This window comes from Anabrus simplex, chromosome 2, assembly GCF_040414725.1.
Source record: "Anabrus simplex isolate iqAnaSimp1 chromosome 2, ASM4041472v1, whole genome shotgun sequence".
NCBI lineage: Eukaryota > Metazoa > Arthropoda > Insecta > Orthoptera > Tettigoniidae > Anabrus > Anabrus simplex.
This window is the reverse complement of record NC_090266.1, coordinates 867076326-867093068: the sequence shown is the minus strand read 5'-3', so window position 1 is coordinate 867093068 and position 16743 is coordinate 867076326. Positions and strand designations below refer to the sequence as shown.

Here is a 16743-nt window from a genome sequence, read left to right as displayed (position 1 = left end):
CTTGGCGTGTGGCGTGTAGCATGTGGCATGTAACTATAAAAGGAGCCTTACATCTCAAAATTACTCATAAAAATTTTGGACTAGTGATCAGAATGACTGATTTAAGGAAGCTGATAAATTACTTAGACTGCAATATTTCTGAAACATAAAATTTGTTCTATACTCTAATCATGAGCATGGGCAAGTTTAGAACAGAAAACTGAGTTACATGTCATTCATATATTTCTAAGATTTCTGGACTGGTAAACCATTTCAAATTCCTGGTCAAAATCTTTAATGAAATACGATGAAAATGTCTGACATTGTGATGGATATCAAACTGAATACACCAATAAAATAGGTAGTGAACACGATATAATGGATTGTTGATATTTCAATGTATACTGATAAACACAATATAACAATAAAAATTTTATTTGAAGAAGTAAAAAATTTAAAAAGAAATGATTACAAGTAAAAATTACTAAAAAAAGAGAGATCATTAAAAGTTCAGATGAAAGTTCTCTACACATCAGCTAGTATAACTGTACTCTGAGGTCTGCATAAATCCACCACCACCACCACCACCACCACCACTTCCATGTCCCTACAATTGCTACATATTTTAATATATGTCAAAATGCCAGAATATTGGTCTGATATGTAGTTCCTCAATGTGCCAGTAAATCGAATGACAGAAGTAGTCTGCATTTAAGAACTCCTGAAAGCCAACAAACTGCACTCAACGACAAACCATCAACCTTCAGCATGGAAAGTGAATGCCTCACCAACTACACTACTGAGTCAATCTCAATAAATCTTAAGTTGAGAATGTTTAATATAATTCCTTTAAAGGGGTGTGAAGTTAATCTAAATTTGTTGGAGACTATATAAAAGTCTTATTTTATCTTTTTTTTTTGGTGGGAGGTAAAATATACCTACAGCATGAGATTTGCAGATAATGTGCAACTATAAATTATCCTTGTCGATAAGGATTTTGTTTACGATTATTAGATTGCTCACATTTTCTCGGGATCACTATTTGAGAAATAGGAAGATGTTTTAAACAAATCACCCATGTTCATACAATCAATTTAGTTCATATTTAATGGTGCATTATTATCAGGGTTGGGAGGTAATTGAGTAAAAGTAATCAAATTACTTTTAACGCATACTCTTTTCAATAATTTTTACTTGTAATTGCTTCTTTTTAAATTTTTACTTGTTATTTAATTCTTCAAATAAAATTTAAATAGTTATATTCTAGAAATCAATATACATTGCATAAATTTATTAATTTAACCATTTTTTCTGGTCTTTTTTTGGTCTGTATTGACTTACCTAAAAATGTCACTACACTGGAAAACAGGTGAGATATTATCTAATTGTACATGTTTTGAGAATACAGTGCCTTCTAGAAATCTTGAGGACTGATCATCACATGACACAACATAATATAATCACCTTAAAAAAAACTATTACTATAATTAATTCATCTTCTAAGATTTTTAGGAGATATTTTTCACTAACGGGAATGGAATGATTTTTTTACTTTTTATTGAAGAGTTTGCTGAGGAATGCTTCTCTACCAAAGGAAAGTTCTTCTGCAAAGCGCGTGAAGTTAAAGTAAGTGCTATAAAGTGTTCTAATGTCCAGCAGCATAGCAACACTGCTCAGACACCCCTGAAGTGGATAGGGAATTAAATATTTTATGTCCATGACAACTGTCAGCGCATTCTTAATTCCAATAACTAATACGATTTTCATTGATTTGGAGGAGCAGTGATGTAGTCTCTGTCCCCATTATGTAAGACTGCAATAGTGATTCAAAGTATCTTCAATAATAACCAGAATTTAATGACTGATAATTAATTTTAAAAGGCGACTAATGGAATTAAGTTAAAAGAACTAGTAAGGAAATTAATTGACGTAGTGCAATAAGACTGTATAATGAATTGAATCTTTTACATAAGAGAACTAGTGCAAAAAATCATTCATTGGGAGTACAGGTTTGGTCATATTTTCCATTTTTGCATTGTATTTAGCTTTCGAAGAGCATATATGCCTGCATGTAAGGGTGATCTTTTACATCCTAAACATCCAAACTCTACTGATTATTATTAACCCTCCAGTGGGCACGTGGCCGCATTCAGTGTGGCAAATTCATTTGATTTCACTTTGCCGATGAACATAGTTATGTGAGCCAAGGTATGCAATGTTCATTATATGACCACTAGGTTTCAAATGAATTGAATGCTAATCTGCCTCTTGTCAAACGTCTATGGGCTGTGGAAGCTGACAGGTACAGTGAAGCCGGACCGAGTTAAGCGCTCACCCACTCCCGTAACAGTTTGTTTCGCACTTGGTGTAGGACGCTCACTCCGTGCGTGTTTCTTTTATAGTTCATGTAGCTGTTCCATTGTGATATAAGTATTATTCGTACAACTCTTCTCGCTGTGAACATTCCAATATTATTTTTCACATCGGCAAATATGTTTCAGATCGATTTCAATACTGCAAATATAGGAGATTCCTTTTGTTTTGTTCGCGAATTGTTTCTTGATCTAAAGAAAAGTTCAAAAGATTACTTATCTATTCCTTTAGAAAGGGCTCTAAGATTGGTAACCGTGCAGGACGTATGTCAAGCAAGTCCTTCTAGAGCTTTCTGATGATGATCCAGATCTTTAACCTGAATTCCGAGGATGAGGACGGAGATGAGGACGATGATCACGGACACGTAGTTGTGGTGGAGGAAGAAGAGGATAGTGATTCGGATGAGTCAGTGGATTCAGCAGCAGTTGAACCTGACAATGACGGAGATGATTTCAGATTTTGTTCGGTAAAGACTTCGACACAATCTGGTGTACGTGCTATTGAACCAGGCAAAACTAGATCAATAAAAATAATAAAAATTTTCCAGTCCAAAATGAGCTGCAAGGGTTACTAGAACTGAACCTGATGAGTTTTTAAAATTCTTTGGTTACGTTATCATTGACAATATAATTTCATGAACTAATATGTTTATTCACCACCAAATGTGAGGCTACAGTGATAAAACTAGAATAAAAATAGTGGCTATTTTTGAAGTTTTATTCCTGATCGGAGGGAAAAAAGGAAGATACACTAACGCTGAAGAACTATGGAAAGGAGACGGCACTGGTATGCCTATCATAACAGCTGTATTCATGCTGTTTCTTTTTTTGATGCGAACATTTCTATTTGATAATGTGCACACTTGTTATCAACAATGTGATGAGTTAGCAGCTATTAGGGAATAGCATACAAGCTTCCTCAATGATCGTCTATTGAATTATTTGCATAGCGAGTTCATCACAGTATCAAGATGCGAATATTTAAGATTAACAGATATATTATATTAAAGTGGTCCGCCTATTCAATACATATATAACTGATTATATCTAGTACATGTTTTGTCCCCTAAGGGACATCATCAGCTAGAATCAACTACAACAATTTATCAGAATACAAAAATTACATTATTAGATTGGAAAGACAAATTAAAAACACTTTTATATACAAGGACATCTAAAATAAATTATTAGCAAACTTTGTTAAATTTGCATGTCATATAGTCAATAAAACTGGTTGAATTGTTCATTGAACTCTTGATAATGAAATTCGTGGGAACTAACAGTTGTATTCATAAAATCGTAAAGTGATCGTTGTTGTGAATAAAAACCTTTACATTTAAAATATTTTTGATGAAAGATCTTTGAAAGACATTCCTTAATTTGTATTTAAGATTGAACGCTTCAGGATTTCAAGTCGACACGGGGCTGAAGCAGTAAAGTTATTTGTAGAACTGAATAATGTTCTGTCTGATATTAAAAGAAAAACTAAGTGTAAGTAAAGAGAAATGGAAGATGAAATAATATCATATGACTTAAATTGTGTTAATTACTTCCTTGTTATTGGCCCCGATGCACAGAAAAGGACTCACTTATGCTGAGGTAAGTGTCTATCTGAATTCAAAACAAGTACCGGTAGTTGCGACGTTGGACGGGGAATGTGGAGGGGAAGTGGGAGGGCGTGTGGAGGAACGACCTGAGTGTCACCGAGCATGTGACACGTTAAAGTTTCAAGTTTCTTTCTAACTTTTGCTTCAATTAATTCCTCATACAAGATGTTATACTTCTCAGAAAGATTGTTTATATTACCCGTTGGATTATTCCTCTGGTCCGGATAAATGAAAATTTCCTCATGTGTGTTAAATAAATGGCCTTTCTTTATAGCTTTCAAGATTTTAAAGTCATTGTCTATGTTTGTAAACATGTGATTGAAGTCTGTCATATGATCACTCATGGCTGAGTATCTGTTGTATTTCTTAGCCCTGGTACGTTCCTGATATCTTATAATAAAATTCCTTCCGGTTTGTCCGATATACATACTTAAACAACTAGCACGTTTCAATTTGTATACACCCGAATTTTGAAATTTATTAATATTATTATTATTATTATTATTATTAACGATATGGGTGTTATAAAATAATTTCAAGTTAGTGTTGTCGGTCTTAAAAGCGATTCTTAAATTACGTCTCTTGAATAAATTCGTAATCCTATATACTTTACTGTTATTATATGTGAATACGGCAAGTTTCTTATTATCTTCTTCGTTCTTTCAGTAAAATAGTCACAGGTTTATTTTTTATTTCATTTATAATCCTGTCTACAAATTCTTTATTATGGCCATTCTTATGTGCTATATAGTATAGAGTATTAACTTTTTTTTTTTGACCCAGAGCTGAAAGAGGAATATTAAATGCTCTGTAAATCATACTAAAGAAACCAGCTCTTTTATTAGCTCCTGGGTGCATAGAATCATTTCTGATCATGTTAACGGTCTGCATTGATTATCTAAAATATTAAATGATGATGTTATTATTTCTAATAACTTTCAAGACTAAGTAATTTAAAGTGTTATCTACTTCAGAATAGAGTGTGAACTTAACATATGGATCGAGAGAGTTAAGATGGTTTGAAAAGGACTGACCACTAGTTATTCTTACATCTAATACTACAAAGTTGTCATCTACACATCTAGACCAATGGTACAATCCTTCGAGTTTTTCAATATTTTAGTCTTTTCCATGTGGTAGATGTAAATTTCGGCTAAGATGCTCGATGCTGGGGCACCCATCGACAGACCTTTCTGTCGGTAGACTTTGTTGTTAAACATAAAATAGTTATTCTTTAAGACAAAGCACGATGATTAAATATTCATTTATTTCTTTAAGACTCAAGTGGCTAAACTGGCTCAAATTCTCTTTAATAATGTTAATGGTGTCTTTTATCGGAATACTAGGATACATATTTTTAATATCAAATGAGTATTGTGTGATTGGAATTTAACTCTAAAATTTTAGTAGCATTACAGAATTTGACAGAGTTCTTTATAGATTTATTGTTGTCACAGAAAACGAAATGCTCGTAAGATTTTGAGGGCGCTGGGTTATTGTGCAGGATATGCCAAGCAAACAGACCAAATATGGTATAAAAAATATACATCCTGTGTGACAGCAAAGCATGTTACACATCTAATTTTGAGCTGTATTGCGGAATTCAGAAACCAGGTAATTTGGCGACGTTCAATAAACGATTTGACATTGAAAAAAGATTGACTGTTTCGATACAAAATATGAACCAAAATGTTACCACCGACAACTATTTCTCTAGTTTTGAGTTGGCAACCTATCTTCATGAAAAGGGCCTCACATTTTCTCCCAAGACGTGCACATCAGTGATATTTTGTAGGGGCCGCACTCCATGCAGCGCCCGCCTGTCCGTATGATTTCTCAAGGCGCGCCAACCGGATGGTCAATCATAAGGTCACAATATCATAACACTTTAAGCAATGAAGCATAGAACACAAGAAAGAGAGGCAGAAGACGTGGCAGACTACCCCCTTTCTGGAAATATTTGTTCTTCCCCCTTGACAGCAATGAAGTTACTGAAGACTGTCATTTTCAGAATTTTAACTGTAGTTGGTGGCAATGTACACAGTGTTCTCCAGGACAGTAAATATAACAATATGGTTAGTAATGGAAAATGGTTATTTAATTTACAAAATGTAATTGTTAAATAACAAATATTTTATAAATGTAAAATATGAACAATCTAGAAACAACAGTTAAGTTAAATGGAGTTGCATGCACATTCAAGTAAGCAAAATTTGGCAATACTTAATTTATGACTAGGAAGAATTTATAACAATTTGAAGAAAAAAATAAAAATGAAGTTTTACCATTCAATTCCAAATAGTTAACTGAACATTCCTTATTTGTAATATAGAGTGTAGTCCCAAAGTTGGAAAAACGAATATGAGTTTATAATAAATAACATGTAAGGGAAAAAAGAAAAAAAGCATAGAAACCTTCACCTGAAGGAGCTGAGAAATCCGAGTTATAGTCGGATAAGTTTTCTTGCCAAGTGGCATCATCCCTTCCTTCTACTGTGCCATCATTATAGTTAACCTGTAATAAAGAAAATGAGAAAGATTTTAACACTTTAAATGTAATTTAAATCATCAGTCATCTATGAGAACAGGCAAATCATGAATATGACAATGATTAAAGTTTTATGTTTATATGTAAGGAAGCAAGGTGACTAGGTATGGTTGTGCCATGAATTCGTTCAGAATTGCCCAGCGTCAGTTACTCAGTTTCAGTGTTCAGATGGTGCTGTGAATTTCAATTGGGCAGCAAACAAAATGCGTCAGCGATAGGATGATGGTGATGAGACTCCAGTTTGAAAATGGCATGAAAGACCTATTTCAGTTGTATGCCCCACAAACGGGTTGCATAGATGAACATCTAGAGGACTTCTTACAGGAAGTGGAGAGACATAGAAGATAAGGAAGTGCTATTGATGGGAGATCTAAATGCACAAGTTGGAATGGAAAACCAAGGAAAGGAAGATGTTGTAGGGCCCTTTGGATATGGAAATGTAAATCCAGAAGGCGAGCTGAGTTGGTGGTGGATTCTTGCAAGAGGAACCAAATGATTGTTGGAAACACCTGGTTTAGCAAAAAGGACAGTCAGAAGATTACAAGGTATGGTTAGGGAGACAGACGAACAAAGACCATGATTGATTATATAAATCACAGAGAAAGAACACTGCAAGCACCTCTTAGATGTTACAGCCATGCCTGAAGAAGCCTTTGGTGGAGGTCACAGAGTTGTAATAGGAAAATTGAAAGTGGGAAAGATTGAAAAACCCCCATTAAGAAGAGAGAAAAGAATTAAAGTATGGAAGTTGAAGGAGAAAAGAATACAAGAAGAATTTCAAAGGGAAATAATACCCTTGGTATCCAGGATGGAGATGGGAGATGTTGAAGATGTATGGAAAAGATTTAAGCACCGACTGGTTGTGCAGAAAAGGTATGTGGTAGAACATCAGGAAATGTGAAAGACAAAGAGACACACTGGTGGAATGATAGGGTAAAGATTAAAGTGAAGGAAAATAAAATGGCATGGAAAGCATGGAAAACATTTAAGACTGAAGAAAATATGTGGAGGCAAAGAATTTGGCCAAGAAAGTAGTGGAGGAAGAAAAGAGGAAAAGCTGGGCCTTATTCACAGAGAAATTGAGAGATGATATGCAGGGCAGCAAGAAATTACTGTATGGTACGTTAAAAAAAAAAAAAAAAAAAAGAGAGATGAGAGAGAGATTAATTAAAGAAATAAATCATCCGTCCTCCAATGAGGGTGACCATTTGGATCCGGAATACAGTTTCAATTTCAATGGAGTTTAAAAATATCAATTTTATCGTTGAAGCTATTATGTTCTTTTTTCCCAGGGTTAGTGGGGGAGGAATATCAATCACTTTCTCAGGTACAGATGGAAGTGAATGATTTGCAGAGAGTCCCTCAGTATCTGTATTACTATTTTTTTTAACTCACAGAATGGAACTTTCAAGTTTTGTAGGAAGTTCGATGTATGACTAGGGAGGGTGCCTCTTGCTACGAATAGCAGGCCTCTGACAATCCACCGATCGATAGGTATTTTATACTTAGATGAAAGGTAAGGCAAGCATGGAACATAAATAGCTTGCTTTTCTAGGTCCACATCCCGAGCCTGATCCACGTCCTTTTCGTCCCTTTCAAAGCGAATGGTGGGATCTAAGACCATCGCTTTAATGTCCTCCCTCCAATTAGAGTCATCGGTAGAGACGCAGTGAACCTCCTCGTCCACCTCCCATCCACGCTGTCTCAAGCCTTGAGCAATCGACGATCTTACACGATGGTGGGTGTGGTTGCGCATTAGTTCAGTGCTCCGGCAGAATCCCAGCACATGTCCGAGGGTTTCTGTCTCGTAGCAGCTATTTTGGCAGCAATGGGTTGTGTTGAATGACCTACCGGGAACCGACCTGACTGCGGTGAGGTTGCAAGTCATCTTCACTGCATTTATGTATTCAGAAGGACAGAGGTGATTTATGAGTCATTCAGGAGTTTGCTTTCGGGCAGTCTGAATATAACACTACTCCTTTTCCTTTATGTGGTAGCTGGCACCATGACTGAAAGGATCAATTTCTCATAATTTCACGTTGTTTTCTTCCGTCCATCTTTGGGGGAGACTTTCTTTTTTTTTATGTCAAGTCTGTGGAGTGCCATACCTTGTTCTTCAGGTAACTTCCTTACGTATGGTAGGTGAACGTCCTGAATATGGAGCAAGCGATTACAAATATTGTAATTGTGTATATTAGCTTCCCATTCTGCGCAAATTATTCCCATCCCTCTGACCTTTCTGGCACTATACAGCATCGAATTTGGAGTATCATCAGGCAGCATCATTATTTCTTTTACGGAACTTCTTATAATTTTGTCCAGATCTTTAAGAAAAGTGTTTGATAGTTGTGTCAGAGGGGCACATCGTAGAGGATAGATCAAACCCGGCCAAACAAACTCGTTAATAATCTTGATCTTTTGCTCTGGTTTTAGAAGATTTGTTTTTACCAGATTAATTAAATCGGAAGTTATTGTGCGTATTAGTTTATGTCTGTCAAGAGAGATTTCATTGTTGAAGTCAATTCCTAAATACTTGATTCGTTCATTGTTTGTTTTTATCGATGGGATTATTGGATCCTTCGACTGTAGTGACGTTTCCATCAGTTAATTTTCCTTTCTTCAGCATTATAGATTTGCTTCTAAGAGGATGGATATGTAAACCAATTTCTGTAAAGCTGCTTTCAGCCAAATTTAACAAGGTAGTAGCATCATTTTCGGTTTTGCTGAGTATGACTAGGTCACCTGCGAAAGCAACTGAGGATAACGGCGGTAGATCATCCGATAAAATGTAGCCATAACGTTGGAATTTGTCAAGGTCAGTGAAATTTTGTATTACAGTATTGATTGCTAAATTGAAAAGCAGTGGCGAGATAGAGGACCCTTCAGCAACGCCACACTTAATTTCGATGGGTTTTGATTTCTTATGATCAGCTTCCACTTGAACAGTGTTCTTTGTAAGAAATGCTTCAATTAATCTACACAAGTTAGGAGGAATTTCAGATTGTCGAAGAGATAGTTTGATATGTTTCATGTCCGATAGAGTTGAATGCTTTTGCGACATCGAAAAAAATGACGCAACAACCCTTTTTGTTGCGTTTCGCATCCTGGAGGCAACCATTCACAAGGGAAGCATTAACACGAGTTCCAGGTAATGGCACAAAGCCACGCTTGCAAGGACTTAGTGTGACATATGAACGCAGTCTCGTATCTAGTACTCGTTCAGTTATTCTCCAAATCGCCGAATATATAGCTATAGGTCTCCATTTTTTAATATCATTTATGCCTCCAACCTTATGTATTAAAATTGTTCTGGCTATTTTTACTTTTGAAGGTACGTAGGAAAAATGAAGCATCATGTTGATGAGTAACGTCAGAAATTTTGTAGCCTTGAGGTGCCATAATACATGAACTGTAATATTATCTGGGCCTGGTGAGGTGTCAACTTTAATTTTGTATAATGCCTTATGGACATCATCTACTGAAATATTAATATCAGCAGGTAAGTCAGCACTTTTTTCCATAAGAGATAGAGGAGAATTGTTATTTTCGGTACCAAAAGTCTTTTCAAAATGATCCGAAATCGCAGTTATTGGGATTTTACAAGAAAGGGCCTTACTCGTTTTGTCCAAAATTTTGCGAGCAATTTTCCGCCTCTGATTATAGAAATGATATTGGGCTACCTTGTAGGCATAACGCTCTCTGTTTCTCTCTCATTGCCTTTTAGACCTCCGCTGTGGGTTACTAGAAGTTTTATGGTCATATTTACGATTATTTTGTAAATTTCTACTCAGAAGTAACCTCAGAAGTAAAAGATTCCAGCTGATTAGCATCACGGTTTTACATAATGTTTGAAATCCTATCCTCCCAACTCTTCATAGGATTACCATTTTCAGTTTCATGATCAGCGACCGTTGGGGTGTCTTCTGTCAACTGTAAGCTTTCCCCAACATTCGTGTTACTCGCATATTGTGTTTTGATTTTATATCTCCTTTTCTCAGGGCAAGCTTTTCCTATGTGAATATTTACTCCTAACGCCGACTTACAACATTTATTATAGATAGGACATGGAATTTCGTCACCAGACTGTGAATCAACGTTAGGCATTTTAATTCAGTATGTTTATTTTAACGTGGCAGGAGATGAATATTATTTTGTTTCTCATAGAGTTACTATGGTAGATCAGAGCAGTAAGTATTCTTAGCGCTGGATCGATGGAAATTTTGAAAATATAAGATGGTAGTGCGTTATAACTTCCAAGATTTGATGTCGTTTAAGTTAGTCTGCGTCAAGAAGAACAACGTGCAATCAATGCCAAGCAATAAAATAAAGATGGCTGTTGACTTCAGCACTAGATTAGCTTCACAATTAAATGAAGAATCTCCTAACAGGAAGATCGCATGAGGCTGACAACACTACTACTTACATAGAAAATATTCTTGCATCCTAGTTTTGATTAAATAACATTACGGAAGTCATAATTTTTGTGATCGGCATTAGTAAACACCACCACCACTAGGTATGTATCATTATGTGTAGCCGGAGGTCACTTCTCCTACCGAATAATTGTTGAAATCCTGACATTGAAAGGGCCTTTTCCCATTATGAAGAAGCGTGTGGGTGCGAAGATGACTAAGTAGACGAAACATCTTATTGCACTCCGTGCAGGGGTTTGGCTTTACTCCAGTATGTACAGCTCCATGTTATCGGAGGCTATCCCTAACTTCAAACACCTTATTGCATTTTTAACAGTAGGATGGCCTTACTCCAGTATCCATTATCGTGTGTTGCTTAGGAGATGGGCTTTGACCAAACGTTTATTTGCATTCCTGACACTGAAATGTATGTCTATCATGAGAAAAGGGGTGTTTTTGTAGAATACCTCGCTGGATAAACGTTTCATTGCTTTTCCGGCACTGGAATAGCCTTAATCCAGTATGTATAACAGCGTGTGTTCGCAGTTTACTGTTAATTGTAAGCGACTTGTTGTATTCTTGCAGCGGGTTGGGCTGTCTTTAGTATGATGCGTCATGTGTTTTCGGAGGCTAGATCTTTTAGTCTTTCAAATATTGTTACAATCCTGGCACTGGGAGGACTTTTCGCCATTATGAACACACTACTGGAATAGATGAAATTTTCAGTAGAGATGATAAAGGCAGCTGGAGTTGTAGGCCTGCATTGAACGTATCGGGTTCTCAGAAATGTTTGGGAGAAAAAGGAGGTCCCTGAGGATTGGTAAAAAGGAATAATCATCCCAATTTCCAAGAAAGGTGATAAAGTTTTGAAGAACCACAGGGGAATTACTCTAATATCCCATTTGCTAAGATAATGGAGAAGATACTGGAAAATAGAATAAGGCTGAGGGTTGAGAATCAGATATAGGAAATTCAGTTTATTTTCAGAAGTGGAAGGTCAAAAATAGAGCCTATTTTCATTATGAGACAATTAATGGAAAATCAATGGGAGTACGGGAATGATATGGTGACAACATTCATTGACAATGAAAAGGCATATGACATTGTCCAAGGCATATGACATTGTCCCCCAGGATTAAAGTTTGGGACAGGCTGGTGCAAAAAGGAATTGGACAGGGATTAATAAAAACGATCAGGGCAATGTACAAGGAATGTTGTAGTTGCGTGCAAACACAAGGTGGCAGGACAAGTTGGTTCAAAATAACTAGTGGGCTGAGACAGGGAAGTGTTCTATCACCAAACCTGTTTACAATAGTAATGGATGACATAATGAAAACAGCAAGAGCAGCATATGGAGGAAGAGAAATGAACATGTTATTTGCAGATGATATTGTGATTAGGAGAGAAGACGACATGAAGGTTCAAGAAGTGTTGGATGTGGTGAATGGGAAGATCGAAGAATGTGGATTTAAAATAATGTAGGAAAAAGTAACACTCTTGTTATGACTAGAGGGGAGAAGGAAGAGAAAGGTCAGATCAGACTTGCTGACAAGCCCCTGGAAGTAGTGGAAACGTTCAAATACCTGGGGAGTGAATTAATGGAGAATGCTCGACTGGATGCTGAGATAAGTAAGAGGATTCAAGCTGGAAGTTGTTTCCATCATAGTGTAAGAAACATGTTATGGAACAAAGCTATGCCAATGGAAGCAAAGGAAATGATGTACAAGATGTATTACGTACCCATAACAACTTATGGAGCAGAAACTTGGACAATGACAAAGAAGGATGAGAGTCGAATACAGGCAGCTGAAATGAAGTTCTTGAGGAGTATGATACAGAAGAGTAAAAGAGACAAAATAAGAAATGAGAAAATCCAGGAAGAAATTGGAGTAGAAAAAATGAACGATATAGTAGGAAATAACCGATTAAGACGGTTTGGGCACATAAAGTGAATGAGTGACGAAAGAATGCCAAAAAAAAAGGTGATGGAGATGCAAATGCAAGGAAGGAGAGGCCGTGGATGACCATGATTGAGATGGAAGGATATAATCCAACGCAGTATTACAGAAAGAAACCTGGAATGGGACACAGTGTTGGAGGAGGAGTGGTGGAAAGACTGAAGAAAGTGGAGAGGAACCATATTTGCCCCTACCCGGGTACAGCTGGATAAAAGGAAATGATGATGATGATGATGATGATGAGCAGGCAGCCTGGTGAATAAAAACACCACCAGCACTCAAGGGATGCTGGTTCGCAAGCAATGGTGAGTTCCAAGAGATGCTGTTGAATAATGGTTCTGCCACCAGCTATGGACATTATTTGCTTTGGGTATCTGTTATCAAGTGGACTGCTGAGACATATGCTTCAACCAACAAGAAGACCATATTTAGGTGGATATATCAGCCATACATCACTCTTTAATTACTGCATTTTCACGTATTTCAAACAATAAACCATTAGAGAAACCAACAAGAGTTTCAGTTTCATTAGGGCAACGCTTATACCTGTAATAGCATGATAAGAGGACACTGGAAGAGGTACATACGGCACGTACACGGAATTGAAGAAACCTACCAGATGCTGAATTCTTTGTTTGGTAAATAATCATGTTATAATTCATACAGAGGAGGAGGACAGTGCAAGATAAGATAGAAGACAAGGCTGGTAGAGGACCAATGGCACGGTTCCAAAACATTGAAGACTGGACCGACGTTAACAACTCCGAACAATTCTTCAGATTAGCCAAGGATAAGGGTGGGCAGATGACCTTTGACATAAGGCCCCTTTAAACAAGCATCATCATCATAATCATCAAGAAAAGGGTACTTTCTAATGGGTGATTACTAACTGTCAGGGGACTGGATATGGTACTTGATGAAGCAGAAGAATTTCTAGCACCAATTCAAATCTCGTTAGAAAATGAAATCGCCCAAGATCACAGGTTCAGCTACTAGGCAGGATGTTACTCTTGACATCACCAAGAGGACAAGAGCACTGGAGTTTGCATGTGAAATTACAGCCTCACATTTCTCCTAATGCAATCGATGCAGACATCTCTATGGTAGACTGGAGAGAAGTGACGACTTCATTAATATCTTTCTTTCTTAAATCTGTTTACCATACAAGGTTGGTTTTTACCTTGGACTCTGCAAGGGATCCCACCTCAACCGCCTCAAGGGCAGTGTCCTAGAGCGTGAGAAAATGGGTCGGGATACAATTGGGGAGGAAGAACAGTATCTCGCCCAGGTGGCCTCACCTGTTATGCTGAACAAGGGCCTTGTGCAGGGTGGGGGAGGGAGATTGGAAGGGGTAGACAAGGAAGACGAAAGGAAGCGGCCATGGCCTTAAGTTAGCTACCATCCCGGCGGGCATTTGTCTGGAGGAGAAGTGGGAAACCATGGAAAACCACTTCAAGGATGTATGAAGTGGGAATCGAACCCACCTCTGCTCAGCACACCTCCCGAGGCTGAGTGGATCACCTTCCAGCCCTCGTACCACTTTTCAAGTTTTGTGGAAGAGCCGGAAATTGAACCTGGGCCCCCAGGGGGGTGGCAGCTAATCATGCTAACTACTACACCACTGTGGCGGACCTTCATTAATATAAGTTCCAAGTTTCAAGTATTTAAGGATTTGACCAGAATTTAAACATAAATGTTATACATTTCTAAATATTTTCGAAAGTGATTTGATAGAATCGGATGATGTCCTTTCAAGAGCAAAACATGTCATTCTATTTTTAATTAACACACTGATAACAGGCTGCGTTAATTAACGTTTTCTCATATGGCTTCATTCTAGGGTAATTTTCTCCTCTCTGCCATTTATTAATCGAACTACTATGTGCTATTTACAAAGTAAAGTCTTTATTGATCAGAATAGAGAAAGGTATATTCTTTCCTTGACAATGCTTTTAGTACAGGAAGTGAGGTTTCATAACACTCAGTACCGGGTGACTGCGTGTATTTTAATTACTGTGTTGATGGGGTGAAAGTTCTCTTGGGGATCATTATAAGTATCTGGGTGTTAATATAAGGAAAGATCTTCATTGGGGTAATCACATAAATGGGATTGTAAATAAAGGATACAGATCTCTGCACATGGTTATGAGGGTGTTCAGAGGTTGTAGTAAGGATGTAAAGGAGAGGGCATACAAGTCTCTGGTAAGACCCCAACTAGAGTATGGTTCCAGTGTATGGGATCCTCACCAGGGTTACTTGATTCAAGGACTGGAAAAAAATCCAAAGAAACGCAGCTCGATTTGTTCTGGGTGATTTCCAACAAAAGAGTAACGTTACAAAAATGTTGCAAAGAACTGGGAGAAAGAAGATGAGCTGCTCGACTATGTGGTATGTTGATATCACAATATGAAGGTGATGTTGGAATTCAAGAGGACAAATTGGGGCAAATATTAATTTATAGGAAGGGGAATTAGGGACTGGAATAACTTACCAAGGGAGATGTTCAATAAATTTCCAATGTCATTGAAATCATTTAAGAAAAGGCTAGGAAAACAACAGATAGGGAATATGCCACCTGGGTGAGTGCCCTAAATGCAGATCAGTATTGATTGATTGATTGTTTGTTTGTTTGTTTGTTTGTTTGTTTGTTAGGTGTCAGCATCTCACACTGCAGCATATGCAACTTGAATGATGCTGAAATATTGGGAGAACTCCATGCTGATAGTTTATCTGATGTCCCCAGTGATTGTGAAGATGGTGAGCTATCAACATCAAAATGTACGAGCATAACTGAAAATGCAATATTCATTTCAGACGAGTCTGTTGACGACAATAATAACATGAGTGACAATGTTAGTTGTAGGCTGATGGATGGACAAATAACGTTTAAATAGAAACCTAGAACCATTTACAGGTTTTACTGGTCTCGCTTATATGGCCAATAATCTCGCGAGTATCCCGCAGGTAGTAGATCGTTTCCTTGGCGATGACATGTTCCAGCTTCTTGCAGAACAATCAAATTTCCATTATGAGCAAAATTCTGGAAGATATAAGAACTCCCCCAAATCCCTGAAATTGAAAAATATAAATGTGGTGAAAATGAAGTAATTCTTGGCTCTCACAATTTCAATGGGCCAGGTTAGGAACAACATTGCAAGGTACTACTGGAGAACAAATAAATTGATGCACATGCCAGGTTTTGCTGAAGTTATGAGCCAAAATACTTTTGAACAGATCTGGAATTTTTTGCATTTTAGTGATAATTTGACTGGTGATCATGATTCAAACAGATTCTAGAAAGGCCTATTTTGGACTATTTACTTATCAAGTTTCCATCCCTTTACAAACCTATGCTGCAGATTCCTCTTGTCAAATCCATGATCCCATGGTGTGACGCTGAGATGTATGACCTACAATCCCAGACAACTTGCCAGATAATTATGGTATATTAGTGTGTGGAACTATTCTGGTGAATAGAGGAATTCCCTAAGTATTGGAAGCTTCATCAAAACTACCGAAGAGCGGTGAAAATATATTTCATTGGAAATGTAAAGTTCTCCTCCATGTTTGGTAGGACAAGAGGGCAGTTTCCATGAGTAAAACCCATAATGGCACGACAGAGGAAGTTGTAAATATATATATTTTTAAATAGAGAAGCTACAATCCATTACTGAATATAACAAATTCATGAAAAGGGTTCAACAGGGCTGACCTGTACTTTAGCCCTACTACACATTTCTGAGGAAAATAGCGAAATGGAGCAAAAGAAAAATCTTCCTTTGACTTTGTACCGGGAGGTATAAACGGTTAGACGGGATAGACGGTTGAAGTCAGTGGAATGTGTTGCAACAAAGTGGCTTGGAAACCC

The 16743-nt window shown here is 37.2% G+C and overlaps 1 protein-coding gene across 5 annotated transcripts in view; it reads right to left on the bottom strand.

The window, feature by feature from the left end:
* Mi-2 (chromodomain-helicase-DNA-binding protein Mi-2 homolog) overlaps positions 1 to 16743 on the bottom strand; it is a 743946-nt gene that overhangs the window by 219586 nt on the left and 507617 nt on the right. For all 5 annotated transcript variants that reach the window (XM_067141602.2, XM_067141598.2, XM_067141599.2 and 2 more), the window contains exon 26: positions 6379 to 6472. In XM_067141602.2, coding sequence (XP_066997703.2) covers positions 6379 to 6472 — 94 coding nt within the window. The remainder of the gene's footprint in view (positions 1 to 6378; positions 6473 to 16743) is intronic.